Below are 20,314 nucleotides of genomic sequence, written 5' to 3'. Positions count from 1 at the left end.
CCACCGAGGCTGCACGCGCGGGAGAGGCTCCATCTCCCGGTGTCCGGTGCGGGATGTCTGCCCCGAAGTCCACTCGGCACCCCCCCCCCCCCCCCGTCCCCACCCATTTCCCCAGCCGTGGCTGGCGTCCGGGAGGTCCCGAGCTCGGGTAACGAAGGCATCTCTGTGGCCGCATCCCGGGATCCACTGGCTGGGGCGGACAGAGAAGCCCCAGGAAGGGCGTGGAGGGGACAGCGGTGGCGAGAGTTGTCGTCCTTCGGCGCCGCGCTGGCCCCTAGGTGCGCGGCCGCTCGGAGTCGGAGCGCAGCCCGGGACCTGGGCCGCCGGGACGGTGCGCGGGACCGCGGCCAGGCGGGATGCGGGATGCGGGATACGGGATGCAGGATGCGGGATGCGGGATGCGGGATGCGGGATGCGGGATGCGGGCGCCTGGGGGGGGTCGGCTGGGGCCCGCGCGCGGCCGCTCGCGCCTCCTTAAGCGGCGCGGGGTGGCGGCGGCGGCGGCGGCCCGGCGGGCGGGGGCGGGGGAGGGGCGCGAGCGCGGCGCCGAGGCCGGGGAGGAGCCGGGGCCTGCAGCGGAGCCGAGCCCGAGCCCGAGCCCCAGCCGAGCCCCGACACGGCCCGCCCGGCCTGCCGCCTTCCCCGGGAGCCCCGAGCCGGCCGGAGCCCGAGCGCGCCCCGCGCCACCCCCGGGAGCGGAGCGGACGGGACGGGGGACTCCGAGGAGGCGCTGGCGCCGCCCGCGCCCGCGACGGGAGTCGGGAGCCGCGGCCTCCCGGCGCCAGCTGCCCAGGCCAGCGCGGGGAGAGCGGGGAGGACGCGATCCCCACCCTCGGGTCACCCCCCCACCAGCCGCGGGGGCCGGAGCGCGGACCTTTCGCCGTCGGGCGCGGGCGCGGGGAGCCTCCCTCCCGCCCCCCCGTGGGGCGCCGCCGCGGCGCTCGGTGCGATAGAGGCGAGCGCAGCCCCCCGCGCAGGCCCGCGACGAGACGCCCAGAAGTGCAAAAGGGGGTGATCCTTCCCGGAGGAGGTTAGGGGGAGCCCGGCCCGGCGCGCCGCCGCCGCCGCCGCCCCTTGCAAGCGCGCGACTCCGGGCGCGGCGGGACTTTGGAGGCGGTGAGCTCCGTGCGCGCCGTCGGTGCGAGCCGGTACTCACGGGGCAGCGGCGTCCTGACATCCACGAGCGGGGCCCACGCCCGGGAAAGCAGGGGGGTCGGCGTCCAGGAGAGGGGAGCAGCTCCCCCCGTTCATCCCCTGCGCCTCGACGGCGCGGCCGGGCCGAGCCCGAGCCCTCGGCGCCGAGCTCCTCCCGCCGACCTCAGGAGCCCTCCACTCTCCAAAGAGCCAGTTTGGGGGGGAGGGGGACTCCCCCAAGGGGGAGGAGACAGCGCCTGGTCGGGAGACGCCCCTCCCCTCCTCCCCAGGGTTGCCGGCCGGGGCTGGGGGGTGTACCACCTCCCCCAGGTAGGGCCTCCGTCTCCTCCTCCTCCTCCCCCCCAGCGCCCCTCCGCTCCGCACCCTCTGGGAACCCACTTCCCCTCCGCGGCGGCGGCGGCGGCGGCGGCATGGGAGGCTCTGCCGAGCACAGGAAGAGCCGCGGATGACGATGAGACTCTTCGGCTCCCTTTGAAGAGGGGGATCCCGGCACCCTCCAACGCCACTAGCAGGTGGTTCCCGCCCTTGGCTGGGGGCACCTTGGAGACCGGTGAGTTACTTCTCTTGGGTCTCTGCGGCCCGAGTTTTTTTTTTTTTAATGGGAGGGGGGATATGGCTGGGGTCTGGGGTGCGGGCAGAGAGGGTGGCTTTTGGGATCCTGTCCTGGAATTCAGAGAAGTAACTCTGAATTCCAGAGGTCCTGAGGGGCTGTGTGTGCTGCGGCGGGTCGGGATTCGAACCCTCAACTCCCAGAGTTCGGCGGATTCGAACCCTCAACTTCCAGAGTTGGGCATCTCAGCGTTTGGCTTTTACTGGAGGTCCCTAGGGAAGTGTCGGTTCCCAGCTGGGGCACAGGGACAGCAGAAAGCACTTGTGTCATCAAGTGTGAGCCCGTCCAGACTTCTGGACCCAGCTCCATCCTTTTCTGTTCTCTTCCTGGACAGCTGGGTGCTATTCCTCTGGTGGGACAGCTTCTTACCTGTTGCCCCAGGCCAGTTCGGTGCCCTCCGAGAGCTGTTCTTTCCAACCCACTGAGCTGCCTGGCCCTACTCCTGGTTCTTAGACTCCTGTAGGGTCGCCCGGTTCCCCACTGACCACATTCCTCAGCCAATGAAATCCGAAGGGAGAGAGAGGGTCGACGTGGAGCTGCTGGATTAAACTTCTCCCGGGTGCTGGGCTAGTTCCCCAGGCCCCCTCCAGGCCCCTTATCCTCTGGTGAGGGGGAGATGCAGGGTATTGGAGCGACTCTCACCTTCCATTCTTCTCTGGGCCACCTCCGGGATGTGAGCTCTGAGGGGCTTCTCCGATCTCATGCACTCCCTGCCCTGTTTCTTTTTTGTTTGTTTGTTTTTGCTTTTTGGGTCACACCTGGCAATATACGGGGGTTACTCCTGGCTTTGCACTCAGGAGTTACTCCTGGTGATGCTTAGTGGACCCTATGGGATGCTGGGAATTGAACCCGGGTCAGCCGCGTGCAAGGCAGCTGCCCTACCCGCTGTGCTATCTCTCCAGCCCCCCTTGTCTGATTCTTGTTTGGTTCCTGGGACCTTGGGTTTCCCTTCTGTGCCGTCAGAGAGGCGTGAGCTGCTTCTTGGCTCTGGGAAAAGGTGCTGGGAACATCCCTTCATGCAGCGCCATGGGTTTTTATCTTTGGTTTTGGTACCGCGCCTAGTGGCCTTACTCCTGGCTCTGTGCTCAGGCCTCCCACCTGGTGGGGCTCAGGGGACCATCTGGGGTGCTGGGGATTGAACCCGGCTGGACAGTGTACGAGGCCAGTGCCCTCTCTGCTGTCGTATCTCTCTGGTCCTTCCTTGGGCTCTTCACTGCCTCCGCTGCTGTGTCCTGGGTGGGCTCTGCACCAGCTACTGGGTCCTGGCACCCCTGCCAGGTGGTGATGAGTGTGAACACACTCAAACGAGCGTTTCAGCGCGGCTGACGTGTGTGGAGGGCCAGGAGTGGGGGTGGGGCGGGGTGTTTCCTGGCCGACTCTGGAATCCCCTAGGCCGATGTGTTTCCTTTGGAAGCAGGGAGCCCTGGGCCAGGATCTCCCCGTAAGAGTGAGCTGGGGGCCTGGGGACTGTGACCAGCAGGGAGTCAAGCTCCTGGGAGCCCTTGTCTGGGGGGTTGGAGTGAATGAATTGGCCCAGACATTCCTTTCTCCAGGACTGAGCACAGCACCCCATTTCTGATATCCCTGGTCTCAGAGGCATAAAGAGCCCTGACTTGGGAGCTAGAACTCTCCCCACCCCAGCTGGGGGAGGGTGTGTGTGTGTGTCTGTGTCTGTGTGTGTGTGTGTGTCGAGGCCAGCTGCGTGGTTCTTACAAAGTACTTTTCGGTGTGTGTTTGTGTGTCTGTGTGTCTGTCTTGAGACCAGCTGCGTGGTTCTTACGAAGCACTTTTCCAGATGCTGGAATGCAGCCCCTCATCTTCATGGGTACCCCCCGCTGCAGTCAGTGTTCCTGGGACCCAGCGTCCCAAATTAGTTTGCTTCTGTGGAACTCAGCATCGGGCCACTGCGTTTGATTACCTGTGATGTCGAGAATGCTGTTTTCCAGATCCTGTCTTAGAGTCTTGACCTTCCCCCAGCCCCCCCCCCCCCAGCCACTCCCCAAAATATGAATTGTGAGTCCCCTCTCTCTTCCTCCGAGGGAGTTTCTCCTCAGTCTTGGCATTACTGGGGTGATGCAGTTCCCAAAGGAAAAAAAATTGCGGGACGTTTTGCTGTCCTGAAAACTTTTGCAGGCTTTGCAGTGAGAAGCCCTGCTGGCTGGGACAGACAGTCCCCGGGAGGTGGCTTACAGGCTGCAGCTGACCCTGGTTTGGTCTCTGGCACCGCCACGAGGAGTGACCTCTGAGCACAGAGCCAGGAGGAAGCCCTGAGCACTGCCAGGTGTGGCCCAAAAAACCCAACCAAAACACAGCTGCTTCCTTGAGGCGCTCTTAGTTTACAGGTGAATCAATCTCTCTCTCTCTCTCTCTCTCTCTCTCTCTCTCTCTCTCTCTCTCTCTCTCTCTCTCTCCTTCCTTATTCAAAAACTGGAACTGCAGTCAGGACTTACTAAGTGCCCTTAAAGTTACCTGGGGATGCAGAGACCAGACAAGGCACCTGGTCCCGAGGGGCTGACCCCACTTCTCTCCCTGGTATCAAATGTCATCTCCTGTGGCTTCTGAGCACTGCTGGATGGGGCCCAAATCCCTCCTCTTCTCCCCCCCCCCCCCCCCCGCCGAAATAGAGCACCCAAGGTGATCTTTAGAGTAACCCACCGGAGTGTTCTCATCTCTATTTTATTATCATTAGTATTATCCTTTCCGGGTTTGGAGGTCACCCCCAGCGGCGCCTAAGGCTTGCTCCTGGCTCTGTGCTCAGGGCTTATTCTTGACTCTACACTCAAGGATCACATTTTATTTTTTTTGAATTTTCAGGCCACACCTGGCGGTGCTCAGGGTTTCCTCCCGGCTCTGTGCTCAGGAATTGAACCTGGCGAACACCTTCCTTCCGTATAGGCCTCTGTAGCCCCACAGTTCGGTTTAATCGGTGAATAACTCACTGTGAAGGCATGATCAGGAGGCCGGGGGGCCCAGGAGGTCTCAGGGAGGTGGTACTGGGGGCCAGTGCTCAGTTCATCTTGGATGTTCCGGGCAGAGCAGGACTCTGGCTCCTGGTCCCATTTCTGCACAAGGCCCCGGCCTTGCAGATCTGTGGGCTCACACACCCTGCTGTGCCCGGTGGGTCTCACACAGCCCCTGTGAGATGGGGCTCGCACCCCCACAAAACGCTCTCTGTTTTCCTCTGCCCTTCACCCAGCCCCGAAGCCGGCTGCCAGCACCTGTGGATGTGACAGAGCCTGCCCGCTGGCCGCCTCTCCCCGTGTCTGTGGGCCCGTTTCCTTTCGTCCTGCCAGGACGTAGGGGTGAGTGTGACTGGCCCCAGGCGCTGCCCCAGTACCCCGGCGCCCACCTGGTCTGAGAGGTGTGGGGAGACAGGTCGCCGGTGCAGGGACATGGGAATGCCTCTTGTTTGCCTTTCTAATAATAGCTCAGGAGAGTAGCCACAAGCCATTATTTTGGGGCGCGTGGAATGTGAGGCTGCCGTGGAGTCCCGACTTCAGCTTCATTCACTTGTGGGCGCTTTGGGGGTGAGGAGTGGGGGTCAGGGAAGATTTGGTGCAGAGTTTATGATTTCATGCTTCCCCCCTCTTTTTCTCATTCTTTCTTTTTCTTTCTTTCCTTCCTTTCTTTCTCTTTTTTCTTTCTTTTTCTTTCTCTTTCTTTCCATTCTTTTCTTTTTCTTTCTTTTTCTCTTCCTTTCTTCTTCTCTTTCATTTTCTTTTCTTTTTTCTTTTTCTTTCTCTTTCTTTCCATTCTTTCTTTTTCTTTCTTTTTCTCTTTCTAACTTTCTTCCTTTCTTCCTCTCTTTCGTTTTCTTTTTTTTTTTTTTTTGTGCATTTTTGGGTCACACCCAGCAATGCTCAGGGGTTCCTCCTGGCTCTGCACTCAGGAATTACTCCTCGCCGTGCTGGGAGACTATGGAGGATGCTGGGAATCGAACCCAGGTCAGCCGCATGCAAGGCAAACACCCTACCCGTTGTGCTATGGCTCCAGCCCCTCTTTCTCTCTTTCTTAATATTGGCTCACGCCCCGCGATGCTCAGGGGTTCCTCCTGGCTCTGCACTCAGGGAATCACCCCTGGCAGGTGCTCGGGCCACCCTCCAGGATGCCGGGGATCCAGCCTGGGTCAGCCATAGGCAAGCAAGCGCCCTCTCCACTGTACTTTTGTTCCGGCCTCTTTCTTTTGGATGGAAGGGGAAACTGAGGCATGGGACCTTGCAGGGAGCCAGAGGGGCAGTTTCCTGAGTCAGTGTCCAGAGTGGGACTGGAATTGGGCAGTGCAGCCTCTGCACTGGCCTTCCAAGAATGGGGAAGCACTGGGGGGTGGGGTGGAGTTGGTGGGATGGGGCTGAAGAGCCCAGAGGCTGCCCCCACCCTCCACCCCCCACCCCCCACCCCCCAGCCCGCCTGCTGCCAGCATCTTGTAGCCGCTCTGCCTGGAATGTATTTTGAGTCCCGAGGGCTGACCCGGAGGGTGCTGGGGAAAGGTTAAATTTAACCTACAGTGCCCTAACCTGCCGCAGGCAGGCGCAGTGGGGGGTGGGGAGGGAGGGTTGTGGTGTAAGAGAGAGGGAAGGACATGCGGCTGGAAGCGTAAAAGGTCCGGGCGAGCTTCCCTGCTTGGCGTTGAGGGTGCCCGGCCGGTGCCCGCCAGGCTCCGTAACCCACTGTGAGTGCTCTGTTGCGCCTTGTGCAGTTTTGGGAGCGTTTCAGATGAGCTGTCCTGTCCGCAGAGGGCGGCTCTGGCTCTTAAGATAACATTTCCCCCAGCCCCGGTGCTTTGCTTATCAGCAAGGAGGGCTCCAGCTTGGGGTTCTGTGTAGAACCCCCGTGGGCCCCCGGCCCCCGCCCCCCCAACCCGCGGGGCTGCCAGCTCAGAGCCCCAGTGCAAGCCCCCAGCCCAGCCAGACCCAAGGCCTGGGAGGCTTCCTGGAGGGATGACACTTCCCCGCTGGGGTCCCAAGTGTCTCGGGTGTTGGGGGGGCAGGATGGTGGGGGTTGATTGAAGGGCAGGGGTGTGGGGGGGAGCCGGAGCCTAGGAGCCAGGGAGAAACCCCTGCAGAGTGCTATTTATAAACGTGGCCTTTTGTGTGCGTGGCTTTTGCTTTTTGCAGCCCTGGCGGGGGAGACTTGGGGGGGGGGGGTGGCGGGTAGTGTTGGCTGCGGGTCCCGGCTGCCCAAGCCCCCGGGGGCGCTCTGGAGTTTCCTGCAGCCCAGCGGAGTGGGTGTGTTGGCGGTGAGACGCAGCCCGGGCCGGGCCCGGGGAAGCATGCTTGGACGTGCAGAGATCGCGCGGGCGTGGGGGTGGGGGTGCGGTAGACGAAAGCCGACGCCCCCTCCCTCCCCACACACTCCTTCCACACCCCCCCTTAGGGGAAAGGGCGAGTGACGGGGGAGAAGGACCAGCTGGGAGGGGCGCCCCTGGCGGGCGGCCCAACGTGTGCCGCGCCGGGGGGAGTTGTGAGCGCGCGCGCTGCCCGACGTGGGCCTGGCCGTCCAACCCCGCCGAGCCCGGGGACGGGGACGTGCCGTGTACGGGCTTGTGCCGCCGAGCTGGGTGTGGAGGTCGAGATTCCAGGCATACTGCGTCTCTCTGCCCGGGATTCTGACCTCTGGGCCGGGCTGGCGGCTTCCAGGCCGACGACGACGACGACGCACCGGCTGGAATCTGGTGGCGCGCGCGTGTGCGCGCAGAAACCTGTCCTAGCTGGGGAGGCCGCCGAGTGGCACCCACCACCCTCTTCTCCCTCATCACACCGCGCAGAAACCTGTCCTGGCCCGGGAGGCCGCCGAGTGGCACCCACCACCCTCTTCTCCCTCGTCACAACGCCGTGCCAGCAGGAGCGCCCAGCGGTATGGGTGGGTGGAAGCGGGATGGGCAGACCCGGGACGTGGGAGGGAGGCTTGGCAGCACCCAGAGTTTGCACGGAGGTGCGGCGAGCCTGCGTGCCTGGCTGGGAAGGAGGGAGCCAGCGAGGAGGAGCAGGAGGAGGAGGAGGAGCAGGAGGAGGACGGCTAGCTGGGCGGCAGTGGGGCGGGAGCCAACTCCCCGCCCGACGGGCTATTTTTAGCGACCGTCTGATTGTTCCCGGTGTGCACAGAGCTGGGTGTCTCCCTGGCTGGGGGAGGTGGGAGGGCCTGGAGAGGACTTGTGCTCTGTCTTGGGGGGCTGGCATCGCAGTGGGGCGCTCGCTGGGTGCCCTCCTCTGGGACACTGTGCCGTCCGGTGGTCAGGTGCCATGCGGTGTGTCTGGTTGTGCACTGTGTGTGTGTGTGTGTGTGTGTGTGTGTGTGTGTGTGTGTGCTAGCGCACAGGGACAAAGTAATCAAAGGTATCTCCTACGAAGTACCTTTTTGGGCCTGGAGCAATAGTACAGCCGGGAGGGCGTTTGCCTTGCACACCGCCGACCCGGTTCGATTCCCAGCATCCCATATGGTCCCCTGAGCACCTGCTAGGAGTAATTTCTGAGTGCAGAGTCAGGAGGAACCCCTGTGCATCGCCAGGTGTGACCCCCGGCCCTCTTCCCAAAAAGTACCTTTATGAGCTGGAGTGGAGGGATAGTTCAGCAGGTAGGATGAACGTTTGCCTTGCACATGGCAGACGTGGATTCCATCCTCAGCAACCCCTGTGGTCCCCAGTCCCCACCAGGAATGAGCCCTGAGTGCACAGCTGAGAGAGAGAGAGAGAGAGAGAGAGAGAGAGAGCGCTGTTTAAGGGGATCAGATGTGCTTCATTGGGGGTGTAGTTGCGTTTTACTCAGAGGGGTTTCCCTCTGCAGAATCGCATGTAATAGAACAGTCATCTGCCCTGGTGAATAGGGTTTGTCTAATTTTGCCTGCGAAGTGGCCCTTATTTTCTTTTAGGCTTGGGGGGCCACATGCAGCTGTGCTCAGGGCTGCCTTTGGACCCCAGGGCCTGTGGGGGCTCAGACTCAGGGCTGCAGCCTGCAAAGCCTGTGTTCCACCCTTTCAGTCTTTCTCTCGGGCCCCAGAATGTTTTGCTTTCTAAAAATGGCATTAAATGTATTTATTTACATTTTTTTGGGAGGTCCACACCCAGTGGTGCACAGGCCTTCTGCTTGGCTCGGAGCCCAGAGATCTCTCCTGATGTGGCTTGGGGACCATTGGGGAGGCTGGGGATCGAACCCGGTCAGCTGTGAGCAGGGCAAGCACCTTACCTGCTATTCTATCTCTCCCACCCCAGTTTTGCTTTATTTAAAAATATTATATTCATAGGGGCTGGAGTGATAGCACAGTGGGTAGGGTATTTGCCTTGTAAGCGGCCGACCCGGGTTCAATTCCCAGCATCCCATATGGTCCCCTGAGCACCGCCAGGAGTAATTCGTGAGTGCAGAGCCAGGAGTAACCCCTGTGCATCGCTGGGTGTGACCCAACAAGAAAAAGAATATATGTATGTATATTCATATATGTGTGTGCGTATTTTTTTGGGGGGAGGGTATTTTGGCCACAGCTGACTGCATTCAGGAGTCACTCCTGGTCGACTTGGGGACCATATGAATGCCAGGGATTGAACCTGGGTCAGCTGCATGCAAGGCAAGTGCCCTACCCACTGTTCTAAATGCTGATCCCTATGTATGTGTATTTCTAGTCAGGATTTTTTTTTTTTTTTTGGGCTTACTCAGTGGTGTGTTGGGCTTCTGACTTTGTGCTCTGGAATCACTCTTTTTTTTTAACTTTTTTTTTCTTTTTTGCTTTTTTTTGGGGGTCACACCTGGCGATGCACAGGAGTTTCTCCTGGCTCTGCACTCAGGAATTTCCCCTGGTGCTGCTCAGGGGACCATATGGGATGTTGGGAATCGAACCCGGGTTGGTCACGTGCAAGGCAAATGCCCTACCCGCAATGCTATCATTACAGCCCCTGGAATCACTCTTTCTTTTTATTCTTTTTGGGTCACACCCAGTGATGCTCAGGGGTTACTCCTGGCTCTGCACTCAGGAATTACTCCTGGCGGTTCTTGGGGGACCATATGGGATGCCAGGGATTGAACCCAGGTGGGCTGCGTGCAAGGCAAATGCCCTACCCACTGTGCTATCACTCCAGCCCCTCTGGAATCACTCTTGGTGGCGCTCAGGATACCACATGTCCACGTGTACAGCAAGCATCCTACCTGCTATACTATTCCTCTGCCTCTTGTTTCTACAGCGTTTTGAAGTATTATGTTGTGTGCTTTCGGTAATGAGAGCCGAGTGACTGGTCCAGTTGGTTGCTGGTTGGATGGCTCTTTTTTCTGGTTTTTGTTTTGCGTTTTTGGGAGAGGTCATACTCGGCCATGCTCAAGGGTTCCTCCTGACCGTGCACTTAGGAATTACTCTTTGGGGGTGGAGCAATAGCACAGCGGGGTAGGGCATTTACCGACCTGTGGCCGACCTGGGTTCGATTCCCAGCATCCCATATGGTCCCCTGAGCACTGCCAGGGGTAATTCCTGAGTGCAGAGCCAGAAGTAAGCCCTGTGCATCCCCGGGTGTGACCCAAAAAGCACAATGCATTGTAGCACTGTCCTCCCGTTGTTCATCGATTTGCTCGAGAGGGCACCAGTAATGTCTCCATTGTGAGACTTGTTGTTACTGTTTTTGGCATATCAAGTACTCCACAGGTAGCTTGCCAGGCTTTGCCGTGCGGGCGGGATACTCTCAGTAGCTTGCCGGGCTCTCCGAGAGGGGCGGAGGAATTGAGCCTGGGTTGGCTGTGTGCAAGGCAAACACCCTACCCGCTGTGCTATTGCTCCAGCCCGACCCAAAAAGCAAAAAAAAAAAAGAAAAAAATTACTCTTTTTGGAGCTGGGGGAACCATATGGGGTGTCGGGGATTGAACCCAGGTCTGCTGCGTGCGCTGCCCACTGTACTCTCCCTCCGTCTCCTCCTGGAGACCTGCAGGAAGGTCTCGTCTGCCGTCGAGTTGGGCGAAGTTCCGGTGCATTACCTGGCAGATGACTGGCGATCGACCGCCTGTTTGGGGGTCCTGGAAAGACCTGGTTGGGGGCTTCCCCGGTTACCGTGGAAACTGTTGCCTACCTCCCTGGGGTGGGCCTAGTCCCCGCCGGTCAGTAAGCCCCGCTGCTTTGCGTTTGTCTCTGCAGAGCCCAGAGGCACCATGGCCTCGGACCTGGAGAGCAGCCTGACCTCCATCGACTGGCTCCCCCAGCTGACGCTGCGCGCCACCATCGAGAAGCTCGGGAGCGCCTCGCAGGCCGGACCCCCCGGCGGCAGCCGCAAGTGCCCCCCGGGCTCCCCCACGGATCCTAACGCCACGCTGAGCAAGGACGAGGCGGCGGTCCACCAGGACGGCAAACCCCGCTACAGCTACGCCACCCTCATCACCTACGCCATCAACTCCTCCCCCGGCAAGAAGATGACCCTGAGCGAGATCTACCGCTGGATCTGTGATAACTTCCCCTATTACAAGAACGCCGGCATCGGCTGGAAGGTGAGCGATGCCCCGTGCCCCAAGGCTGGCCCCCTGCCACCGTCTGCACGATTCTCTCTCCACAGTGGGTAGGGCGTTTGCCTGGCACGCGCCTGGGTTCGATTCCTCCATCTCTCTCGGAGAGCCCGGCAAGCTACCGAGAGTATCTCGCCTGCATGGCAAAGCCTGGCAAGCTCCCCGTGGCGTATTCGATATTCCAAACACAGTAACAAGTCTCACGATGGAGACGTTACTGGTGCCCGCTCGAGCAAATTGATGAACAATGGGAGGACAGTGCAGTGCTACAGTGCTATTATTATTATTATTATTATTATTATTATTATTGGCTGGAGTAATAGCACAGCAGGTAGGGCATTTGTGTTGCACGTGGTCCACGTGGCCGACCCAAGTTCGGTTCTTCCACCCCTCTCGGAGAGCCCGGCATGCTACCGAGAATATCCCACCCGCATGGCAGAGCCTGGCAAGCTACCCATGACGTATTTGACATGCCAAACATAGTAACAAGTCTCACAATATTACTAGGCCTGCTCAAGCAAATCGATGAACAATGGGAGGACAGTGACAGTGATTATTATTATTATTATTATTATTGGGGTCCCACCCGCTCATGCTCAGGTCAGAGGTTGTTCCTGAGATTGAACTTAACCTCTCACCGTCTTTTGGGACTTTTCTTTCTTCTTTTATTTTTTATTATTATTATTTTGGTTTGGTTTTGTACTATTTTTTCACACCCAGCGATGCTTAGGGGTTACTCCTGGCTTTGCATTCAGGAATTAACTCCTGATGGTGCTTGGGGTCCCCTAGAGGATGCGGGGGATCAAACCCGGGTTGGCCACATGCCAGGCAAATAACCTATCTGCTGTATTGTCACTCCAGTCCCATTATTTTTATTTTGGGGCCACACCTGGTGATGCTCAGCGATTGCTTCATGCTCTTGCACTCAGGAATCACTTCTGGTGGTGTTCAGGGGACCAGCAGGGATGTGAGGGAATCGACCCCAGGTTGGTCCCTTGCAAAGCAATACCTTCCCCGCTGTGCTATGGGTCCAGCCCCTTATTTTTTTTTTGAGGTAGTGGGGAGGTGGTTGCGGCCACTTCTCAGGGCTGGTTGGGGGCTCTTCCTGGCTCTGTGCTCAGGACTCAGCCCTGGCAGTACTTGGGGGACCAGAAGTGGTGCCAGGGATTCGAACCCCAGTTACCGGAAGTGCAATGTGAGGCAAGCACCCAACGCTCTGTTCTCTCCCTCTCTGCCCATCCTTTTGTATACCCTGATCTGATTCCCTCCGACCCATTACAGAGACATGCGGACTTGAGCTCTTATGCTCCTGCCCCTTACATGATTTTTAAAAAAACTTAATTGTTTTGGTTTGGGGAGCCAGCCAGTGGTGCTCAAGGGCTGACTCCTGACTCTGTGCTCAGGGATCCCTCCTGGTTGGGCTCGGGGGACCATATGGGATGACCAGGATCGAACCCGGGTCGGCCGCATGCGAGGCAAGCAAGCTGCCTACCTGTCGTATTATTGCTCGGGCCCTTCCTGATGATGATGATGATGATGATTTTTTGCTTTTTGGGTCACACCCAGCCGATGCTCAGGGGTTCCTCCTGGCTCTGCACTCAGGAATCACTCCTGGCGGTGCTTGGGGGACCCGATGGGATGCTGGGAATCGAACCCGGGTTGGCCGCATGCAAGGCATACGCCCTACCCGCTCTGCTATTGCCCTAACCCCAATCCCATGATTATTTTTAAAAAGCTAAAAGAATTCACACTTGAGTCTCTTTTCTAAAAGTCTGTCCGGAAAACTCCAGCGGTACCTAGCGACCAAACCTAGCACCAGTGGGGGATATGGGGCGCGCGTCATTCCAGAAGTCGATTCATTCATTTCCCGAGTAGCTCTGTTCCTGCCACCATGCAGGGCCTGGCAGGGATCCTGCCTTCCCAGAGGCAGGCACCGGGCCAGGCCACCAGAGCTGCCCTGCACGTAGTCACCATCTCGGAAAGAGCTGCTCGACCCAGAGCAAGTCACAGCACTCGGTCCCTCACTCACAGCTCGTCCCGCAGGCCAGTCACGAGAGAGGTTAAGTGGCTTGGCGGGAGATAAAGGAAGAGAGGGGGCCTCTGGCAGCAGGCATCCTGGGGAGGAGCGCCAGGCGACATGTTCCAGAATTTTCCATAGAGCGGAAGCGCCTTTGCCAAGTTGTTGCAAGGGAATGGGGGGCGCGTGGCCTTCTCCTCCCTCACTCTCCGTCACCCTCTGACATGTGAACCAGACGATCAGCTGAAAAGTTTTCCTGTTTCCTTGGCCAGTCAGTTCCCACCAGCGCTACCCCAGCCCCCTCCCCCCTCCCCCGCCCCATCCCACGGCACCCCACGTGCACAATAACATCGCTTTCCCCTTTGACCCTTCCCCTCTCCCCCCACTTCTGCTGTTGGAGCAAATGTTCCTTTGCTTCACCCCTAATTTATATTTTGTTTCCCCTGCAAAGTTTTATCCTTTGCAGTTAGAATGAGTTGGTGGCTCAGGGCAGCCGGGAATCTGATACAGTTGCTCTGTTTGTTGGTGGGCAGAAGGAAGGAAAGGTTCCATGATCCACTTTTCAGGGGCAGGTGGTAAACAAAATGACAGAAGTCTCCTTATGCCCCCCCACCTCCACCTCCATCCTACTAGGTGTGTGTTCTGTGTGTGTGTGTGTGTGTGTGTGTGTGTGTATATATATATATATACATATATATATATATATATACTTTTTTTTTTTTTTGCTTTTTGGGTCACACCCAGGGATGCACAAGGGTTACTCCTGGCTCTGCACTTAGGAATTACTCCTGGCGGTGCTCGGGGGACCTTATGGGATGCTGGGAATCGAACCCAGGTCGCCCACATGCAAGGCAAACGCTCTACCTGCTGTGCTATCACTCCAGCCCAAGATCCTTTTTTATTTTTTATTTTTATTTTGCTTTTTGGGTCACACCCGGCGATGCACAGGGATTATTCCTGGCTCATGCACTCAGGAATTACTCCTGGCGGTGCTCGGGGTACCATATGGGATGCGGGGAATCGAACCCGGGTCAGCTGCGTGCAAGGCAAACACCCTACCCGCCGTGCTATCACTCCAGCCCCCCCCCCTTTTTTTTTTTTGCTTTTGGGGGTCACACCCAGTGATGCTCAGGGCTTACTCCTGGCTCTGCACTCAGGAATGACTCCTGGCGGTGCTTGGGGGATGCTGGGGATCGAACCTAGGTCGCTCCAGCCCCCAGGTGTATATTTTTATGGCTTTAGCAACCCATGGCCAACCTCAGTCCAAAAATATTATAAACATAAGAGGGGATTTGAAGGGAGGGGAAAAGAGAGAGTCGGGGAATATGTTTATTTTTGTGCTTTATTTTTTAAAATTGAGCCCGTGAGATACACAGTTACAGAGTTGTTCATGATGGGGTTTCAGTCTTACAGTGTTCCAACACCTGCCCCTTCCCCTGTGTGCATTTCCCACCACCAGTGTTCCCTGTTTCCCTCCTGCCAGTCTGTCTGTCTGTCTGTCTGTCTGTCTGTCTCTCCCCCCCCCCCCCTTCCCTTTATCCCCCTCCTTTTCTCTCTTTCGGGCAATATGATTTGCAATATAGGTGGGCGTGAGTAAGTTTATATAAAATTTACCTCTTTTTGATACTTGGGGGCCACACCTGGCAGTGCTAGGGGCTCTTCCTGCCTTTTCCTCAGGGGCGACCCCAGGCAGTGCCTGGGGGGACCAGATGTGGGGTTATAGATTTGAACCAGGGTCAGACACAAAAGAGAAGTCCAGTGTCTTCTTTCCTGTGCAAACTCTCTGGCATTCACATCATTTTTATTAGGGCACAGAGTTATAATTGCCTTATTGTATTGTTAGTTATTATTTGTAATCTCTTAGTGTTCCTAATTTAGATATTCAACTTTATCATCAGTATATGTTTTGTGTAGTTAAAAAAAAAAACTATATAGGGTTTTGCATCCTGGGATTAGCTGTCCTCTGGGGGGTCTTAGAGTGTATCTTCCTACATTGGATAGTGCTAGGATACTTGCCTTGTGTGCACTGACAGGAGTTCAATCTCTGGCATCCCATATGGTCCCCTTAATTCGCTAGGAGTGTTCCCTGTGTGCAGAGCCAGGAGTAAGCCCTGAACAGAGCCAGGTATGGTTCCCCAAAAACAAACCAAAAAAGAATTTATCTTCAGGGGTCAGAGCCATAGTACAGCGAGTAGGGCGTTTGTCTTGCATTCGAGAGACCTGGGTTCAATCCCCAGCGTTCTATAGAGAATGCCAAGAGTAATTCCTGAGTGCAGAGCCAGGAGTAACCCCTGAGCATCGCTGGGTGTGACCCAAAAAAAGCCAAAAGCTAGTAAATAAAGAATGCATCTTCCTTGGGAAAAGAGAAACAATAGTAGCTATTTCCTCATCCCCCCATTTATTGACTTCTTTTGCTTTTCTTGGGGGGTGGGTTTAAGCCCCACCCGGCGGTGCTGCAGGGGGCTGAGTGCTTCAGGGGACATGTCCAGGCCTGTGTGAGCCCCCTCCCTGGCCAGCTGCTGGGTGATTCCCTTCTACATCGAGAGAGGGGTTGGGTTTCTCCAGAGACTAGCACTTCCGTGTGTGTTTGTGTGTGTGTGAGTTTGAGTGTGTGTGTGTGAGAGAGAGAGCGAGCATGCATGTGTGTATGTATGCATGTGTGCATATGTGTGAATGCATGTGCATGAGGTGTGTGCGTGTGTGTTTGCATGTGAATGCGTGTGCATGTGGTGTGTGCATGTGTGTGTGAATGTGTGTGCGTATATGTGTGTATGCTTGTGTGTAAATGTGTGAGCATGGAAAATCCTCCCGCTTGGCCCCGTACTCAGTTCTTTTTTTTGCTTTTTGGGTCATACCCGGCGATGCTCAGGGATTCCTCCTGGCTCTGCACTCAGGAGTTACTCCTGGCAGTGCTCAGGGGACCATGTGGGATGCTGGGAATTGAACCCGGGTCGGCCGCGTGCAAGGCAAACGCCCTCCCCGCTGTGCTATCTCTCCGCCCTCCTCCGCGCCCCCCCCCCCCCGCCTCCCCCCCTACTCAGTTCTAATTGACTTCTCTGCTTCTTTAGAATTCAATTCGGCACAACCTTTCTCTCAACAAGTGTTTCCGGAAGGTGCCAAGGCCTCGGGACGACCCGGGGAAGGTAAGAGCCACGGCTTCAGGGCTTGGTGGGGCAAGGGAGGGAGGAAGCCCCCCGAGTGAGGCTGCCTGCACCCCCCAGAAGAGGAAATCATTGGCATTAGGGGAGCAGCTTCCTTATTACTAGCATTATTTTCCCTGCCAGAGAAGAGCTCATTCCTGGTGCTCACCAGGAGGGCTGACTAAGGAAGTTGGCCAAGTCTTCAAAACAGAGCGAGGCTGGTGATACAACCACCTCGAGACCTGCCTTTCATGTGTGGGATGCTCTGTAGGCGGAAGATCGGGACCTTGGGCAGCGGGGGTGGGGGGTGGGTGTCTCCCAGCTATGCTCAAGGGCTCTTCCTGGCTTTGTGCTCAGGAGCGACCCCTGTTTGCTCGGAGGATTGTATGTAGTGCCAGGAGGACCCCCACCTTCCACCCCCGTATTGTGTCTCCAGCCTGACTTTATAACCTTTATCATGAAGGACATTTTTCTGGTCTTCTTTTTTTTTGGTGGGGCTGGAGCGATACCATGACGGGTAGGGCGTTTGACTTGCACACGGCCGACCTGGGTTTGATTCCTCCGCCCCTCTCGAAGAGCCCGGCAAGCTACCCTAAGAGTATTCCGCCCGCATGGCAAAGCCTGGCAAGCTCCCTGTGGCATATTCGGTATGCCAAAAACAGTAACAAGTCTCACAGTGGAGACGTTACTGGTGCCCGCTCGAGCAAATCGATGAACAACGGGAGGACACTGCTACAGTGCTTTTTTTGGGGGGGGGGGCGGCCATGCCTGGTGATACTCAGGGGTTACTCCTGGCTCTGTACTCAGGAATCCCTCCTAGCGGTGCTCAGGGGATCGTATGGGATGCCGGGGATCAAACCCAGGTCGGCTACATGCAGGCGAACGCCCCCTGGCTGCTGTATTATCTCCAGCCCCATGGGAGGTTTTTCTGTTTTGTTTGGTTTTGGGGTCACATCTGGCTGTGCTGAGGTTCCGGGAGCCTCATGTGGTACCAGGGGTTGCTCGTGGATGGGTCACCTGCAGGGGCAGCGTGCTGCCCACGGTGCTATTTCTCCAACCCCTGCCAGAGGTTTTCTATACAAAAGTCCCTTGATTTTTTTCTCCAGAAGTGAGAAGGAATCATTTGATGGAGAAGGACGAAGTCCAGGAGGGTCTCAGCTCAGAGTGCGTGGAAGGGGAGGGCTGTGTATGTTTGCCTCAGTTCCTGGAACCTCTTCCCGGCCCTTTACTCGGTTAGCACCATCCGGGAGAGCTGAGGATGGGGTTCAAGGTAGGGGTCACCTCAGACAGACTCGTGAACTTTCTTTCCATTTTTAAAAGTTTGTTTTCTGGTTTTTCGGGCCACACCTGGCGGTGCTCAGGGATCCCTGCTGGCAAACTCGGGGGACCACGTGGCATGCTGGGGATGGAACCCGGTCTGTCATGTGCCGGCTACCGCCTTCACAGTCTCTCCAGCCCTAGACTCAGGGCTTTCAGGGCAGATTGCTCACGAATAGCCAGTGGCCTCAGTATTCTGTGGGACTCCCTTGTCACTCCTCCTCCTCCTCCTCCTCCTCCTCCTCCTCCTCCTCCTCCTCCTCCTCCTCTTCTTACTCTTCTTCTTCTCCTTCTCCTCCTCCTCTTCTTCTTCTTACTCTTCTTCTTAACTCTTCTTCTCCTCTTCTTCCTCCTCCTCTTGTTCTTCTTACTCTTCTTTTTCATCCTCCTCCTCCTATTCCTCCTCCTCTTCCTCCTCCTCTTCTTCTTATTCTTCTTCTTACTCTTCTTCTTCATCCTCCTCCTCTTCTTCCTTCTCCTCCTCTTCCTCCTCCTCCTCCTCTTCTTGTTCTTGTTCTTCTTCTTCTTGTTCTTCTTCTTGTTCTTCTTCTTGTTCTTCTTGTTCTTCTTCTTCTTCTTCTTCTTCTTCTTCTTCTTCTTCTTCTTCTTCTTCTCCTTCTCCTTCTCCTCCTCCTCCTCCTCCTCTTCTTCTTATTCTTCTTCTTACTCTTCTTCATCCTCCTCCTCTTTCTCCTCCTCCTTTTCTTGTTCTTCTTCTTCTTCTCCTTCTCCTTCTCCTCCTCCTCTTCCTCCTCCTCTTCCCCCTCTTTCCTCCCCCTCCTCCTCCTCCCCCTCCTTCCTCCTCCCTCCTCCTCCTCCTCTTCCTCCTCCTTCTCCTCCTCCCTCCTCCTCCCCCCCTCCTCCTCCTCCCCCTCTTTCCTCCCCCTCCTCCTCCTCCCCCTTCTTCTTCCTCCTCCTCCCTCCTCCTTCTCCCTCCTCCCCCTCCTCCTCCTCTTTCTCCTCCTCCTCCTCCTCCTCCTCCTCCTCCTCCTCCTCCTCCTCCTCTTCTTCTTCACTGATTTATATGAAAATTATCCACCTCCAGTTTCCAAAGGCGGGGGTTCTCGGGTCCAGAACTCTGTTCTCTATGGTTCTTGCAGGGCTCCTATTGGACCATCGACACGTGCCCGGACATCTCCCGGAAGAGAAGACACCCTCCTGACGATGACGTAAGACCCCCTCAGGGAGAAGCCCCCAGGGAGCTTCTGGTTGGGTTTGTTTGTTTTTCATTGGGGGGCCACACCTGGTGGTGCTCAGATCTGACTCCGGGCTCGTGACTCCAGGATCACTCCTGGCAGGCTCGGGGTGCCATCCTGGGTGTTGCGGATGGAACCCAGGTTGGCCGCGTGTGAGGCCAACGCCCTCCCTGCTGGACTATGGCTCCGGCCCCGGGAGTCTCTTTCTCAGCCTGCCCTGTAGCTTCGTCTGTCCCCTCTCGAACCCTGCAAACACCCCTAGGGGGTTTCAGCTGCAGCCCTAGGGGGGCTCACCCTGGGCGTCGGGGGGATGTTTTACTCCCGCTTACAGGTCGCTCCTCTTTGTCCAACCCCAGCTCTCCCAAGACTCACCAGAGCAGGAGGCGAGCAAGAGCCCGCGGGGTGGTGTTCCCGGGGGTGGAGAAGCCTCACTGCCCCCCGAGGGGAACCCTCAGATGGCACTTCAGAGCCCCACCTCCATCACCAGCTACAGCCAGGTAGGGAATCCAGGTGGCCAATGGTGGTTGAGGCGGGAGGGGTTTGAGGGAGGGAGAGTGGGAGAGAGCAGGGGTCGGTGTGGGGGCGGGGGTCATGAATGGATGGATGAGAGAGCGAGGAAGGGGGAGGGGGTGGGCGGGTGGCAGTTGATGGGCAGAGAGAGGAAGGGATGATGAGCGGATGGGAGGCAAGAGGGGTGAGGAATGAATGGGGTGGATGAGTGGATGGATAGACGGAGGAGTGGGAGGAGGGATGGATGTTTAGATGGAGAAAGGGATGAGTGGATGGATGGATAGAGGAAGGGATGGATGAGCGGAGGAATTGGGAAATGTCCATCTGAGTGGAAGGATGAATTCATAGGTATTGTATCTATCATGCGGTAGATCACAAATCAAATCACAAATCATCCTGTTATTCGTCGATTGCCTCGAGCAGGCCCCAGTAACGTCTCTTTCATCCTAGCCCTGAGATTATATTCAAGGTTCTTTAGGAGAATGAGACCCATCATTGTTACTGGTATTTGGCATATTGGGTACGCCACGGGGAGTTTGCCAGACTCTGCCATGCGGTAGATAATTTGAGAAATAAGAGGGGGAAGCAAAAGAGAGGAGAGATTGACAATATAAGAGAGTGAGAAGGGTCGGAGTGATAGCCCAGCAGGGAGGGTGTTTGCCTTGCATGCAGCCAACCTGGGTTCAATCCCCGGCATCCCATATGGTCCCCCCGAGCACTGCCAGAAGTAATTCCTGAGTGCATGAGCCAGGAGTAACCCCCGAGCATCGCTGAGTGTGACCCAAAAAGAAAAATAAAATGGAGAGAGAGAGGGAGAGGGAGAGAACAGAAATTTAAGAATGATCAGAGGGGCCAGGGAGATACTCCAGTGAGTAAGGTGTGTGCCTTGTTCACGGACGATCCGGGTT

At 57.1% G+C, this 20,314-nt stretch overlaps 1 protein-coding gene across 1 annotated transcript in view; it reads left to right on the top strand.

Annotated features, from left to right (window-relative positions):
• Window positions 1-504: 504 nt before the first annotated feature.
• The window catches only part of FOXJ2 (forkhead box J2), a 34,489-nt gene continuing 14,679 nt past the window's right edge, over window positions 505-20,314 (top strand). Inside the window, exons 1-5 of the mRNA XM_056134686.1 lie at window positions 505-1,705; window positions 10,865-11,211; window positions 16,312-16,386; window positions 18,801-18,869; window positions 19,253-19,393. Coding sequence (XP_055990661.1) covers window positions 10,879-11,211; window positions 16,312-16,386; window positions 18,801-18,869; window positions 19,253-19,393 — 618 coding nt within the window. The 5' untranslated portion in view covers window positions 505-1,705; window positions 10,865-10,878. The remainder of the gene's footprint in view (window positions 1,706-10,864; window positions 11,212-16,311; window positions 16,387-18,800; window positions 18,870-19,252; window positions 19,394-20,314) is intronic.

This window comes from Sorex fumeus, unplaced genomic scaffold (genome assembly GCF_029834395.1).
Source record: "Sorex fumeus unplaced genomic scaffold, SorFum_2.1 ptg000101l, whole genome shotgun sequence".
Lineage (NCBI taxonomy): Eukaryota > Metazoa > Chordata > Mammalia > Eulipotyphla > Soricidae > Sorex > Sorex fumeus.
Note: the sequence above shows the minus strand (reverse complement) of the source record. Positions and strands in the feature narration are given on the sequence as shown.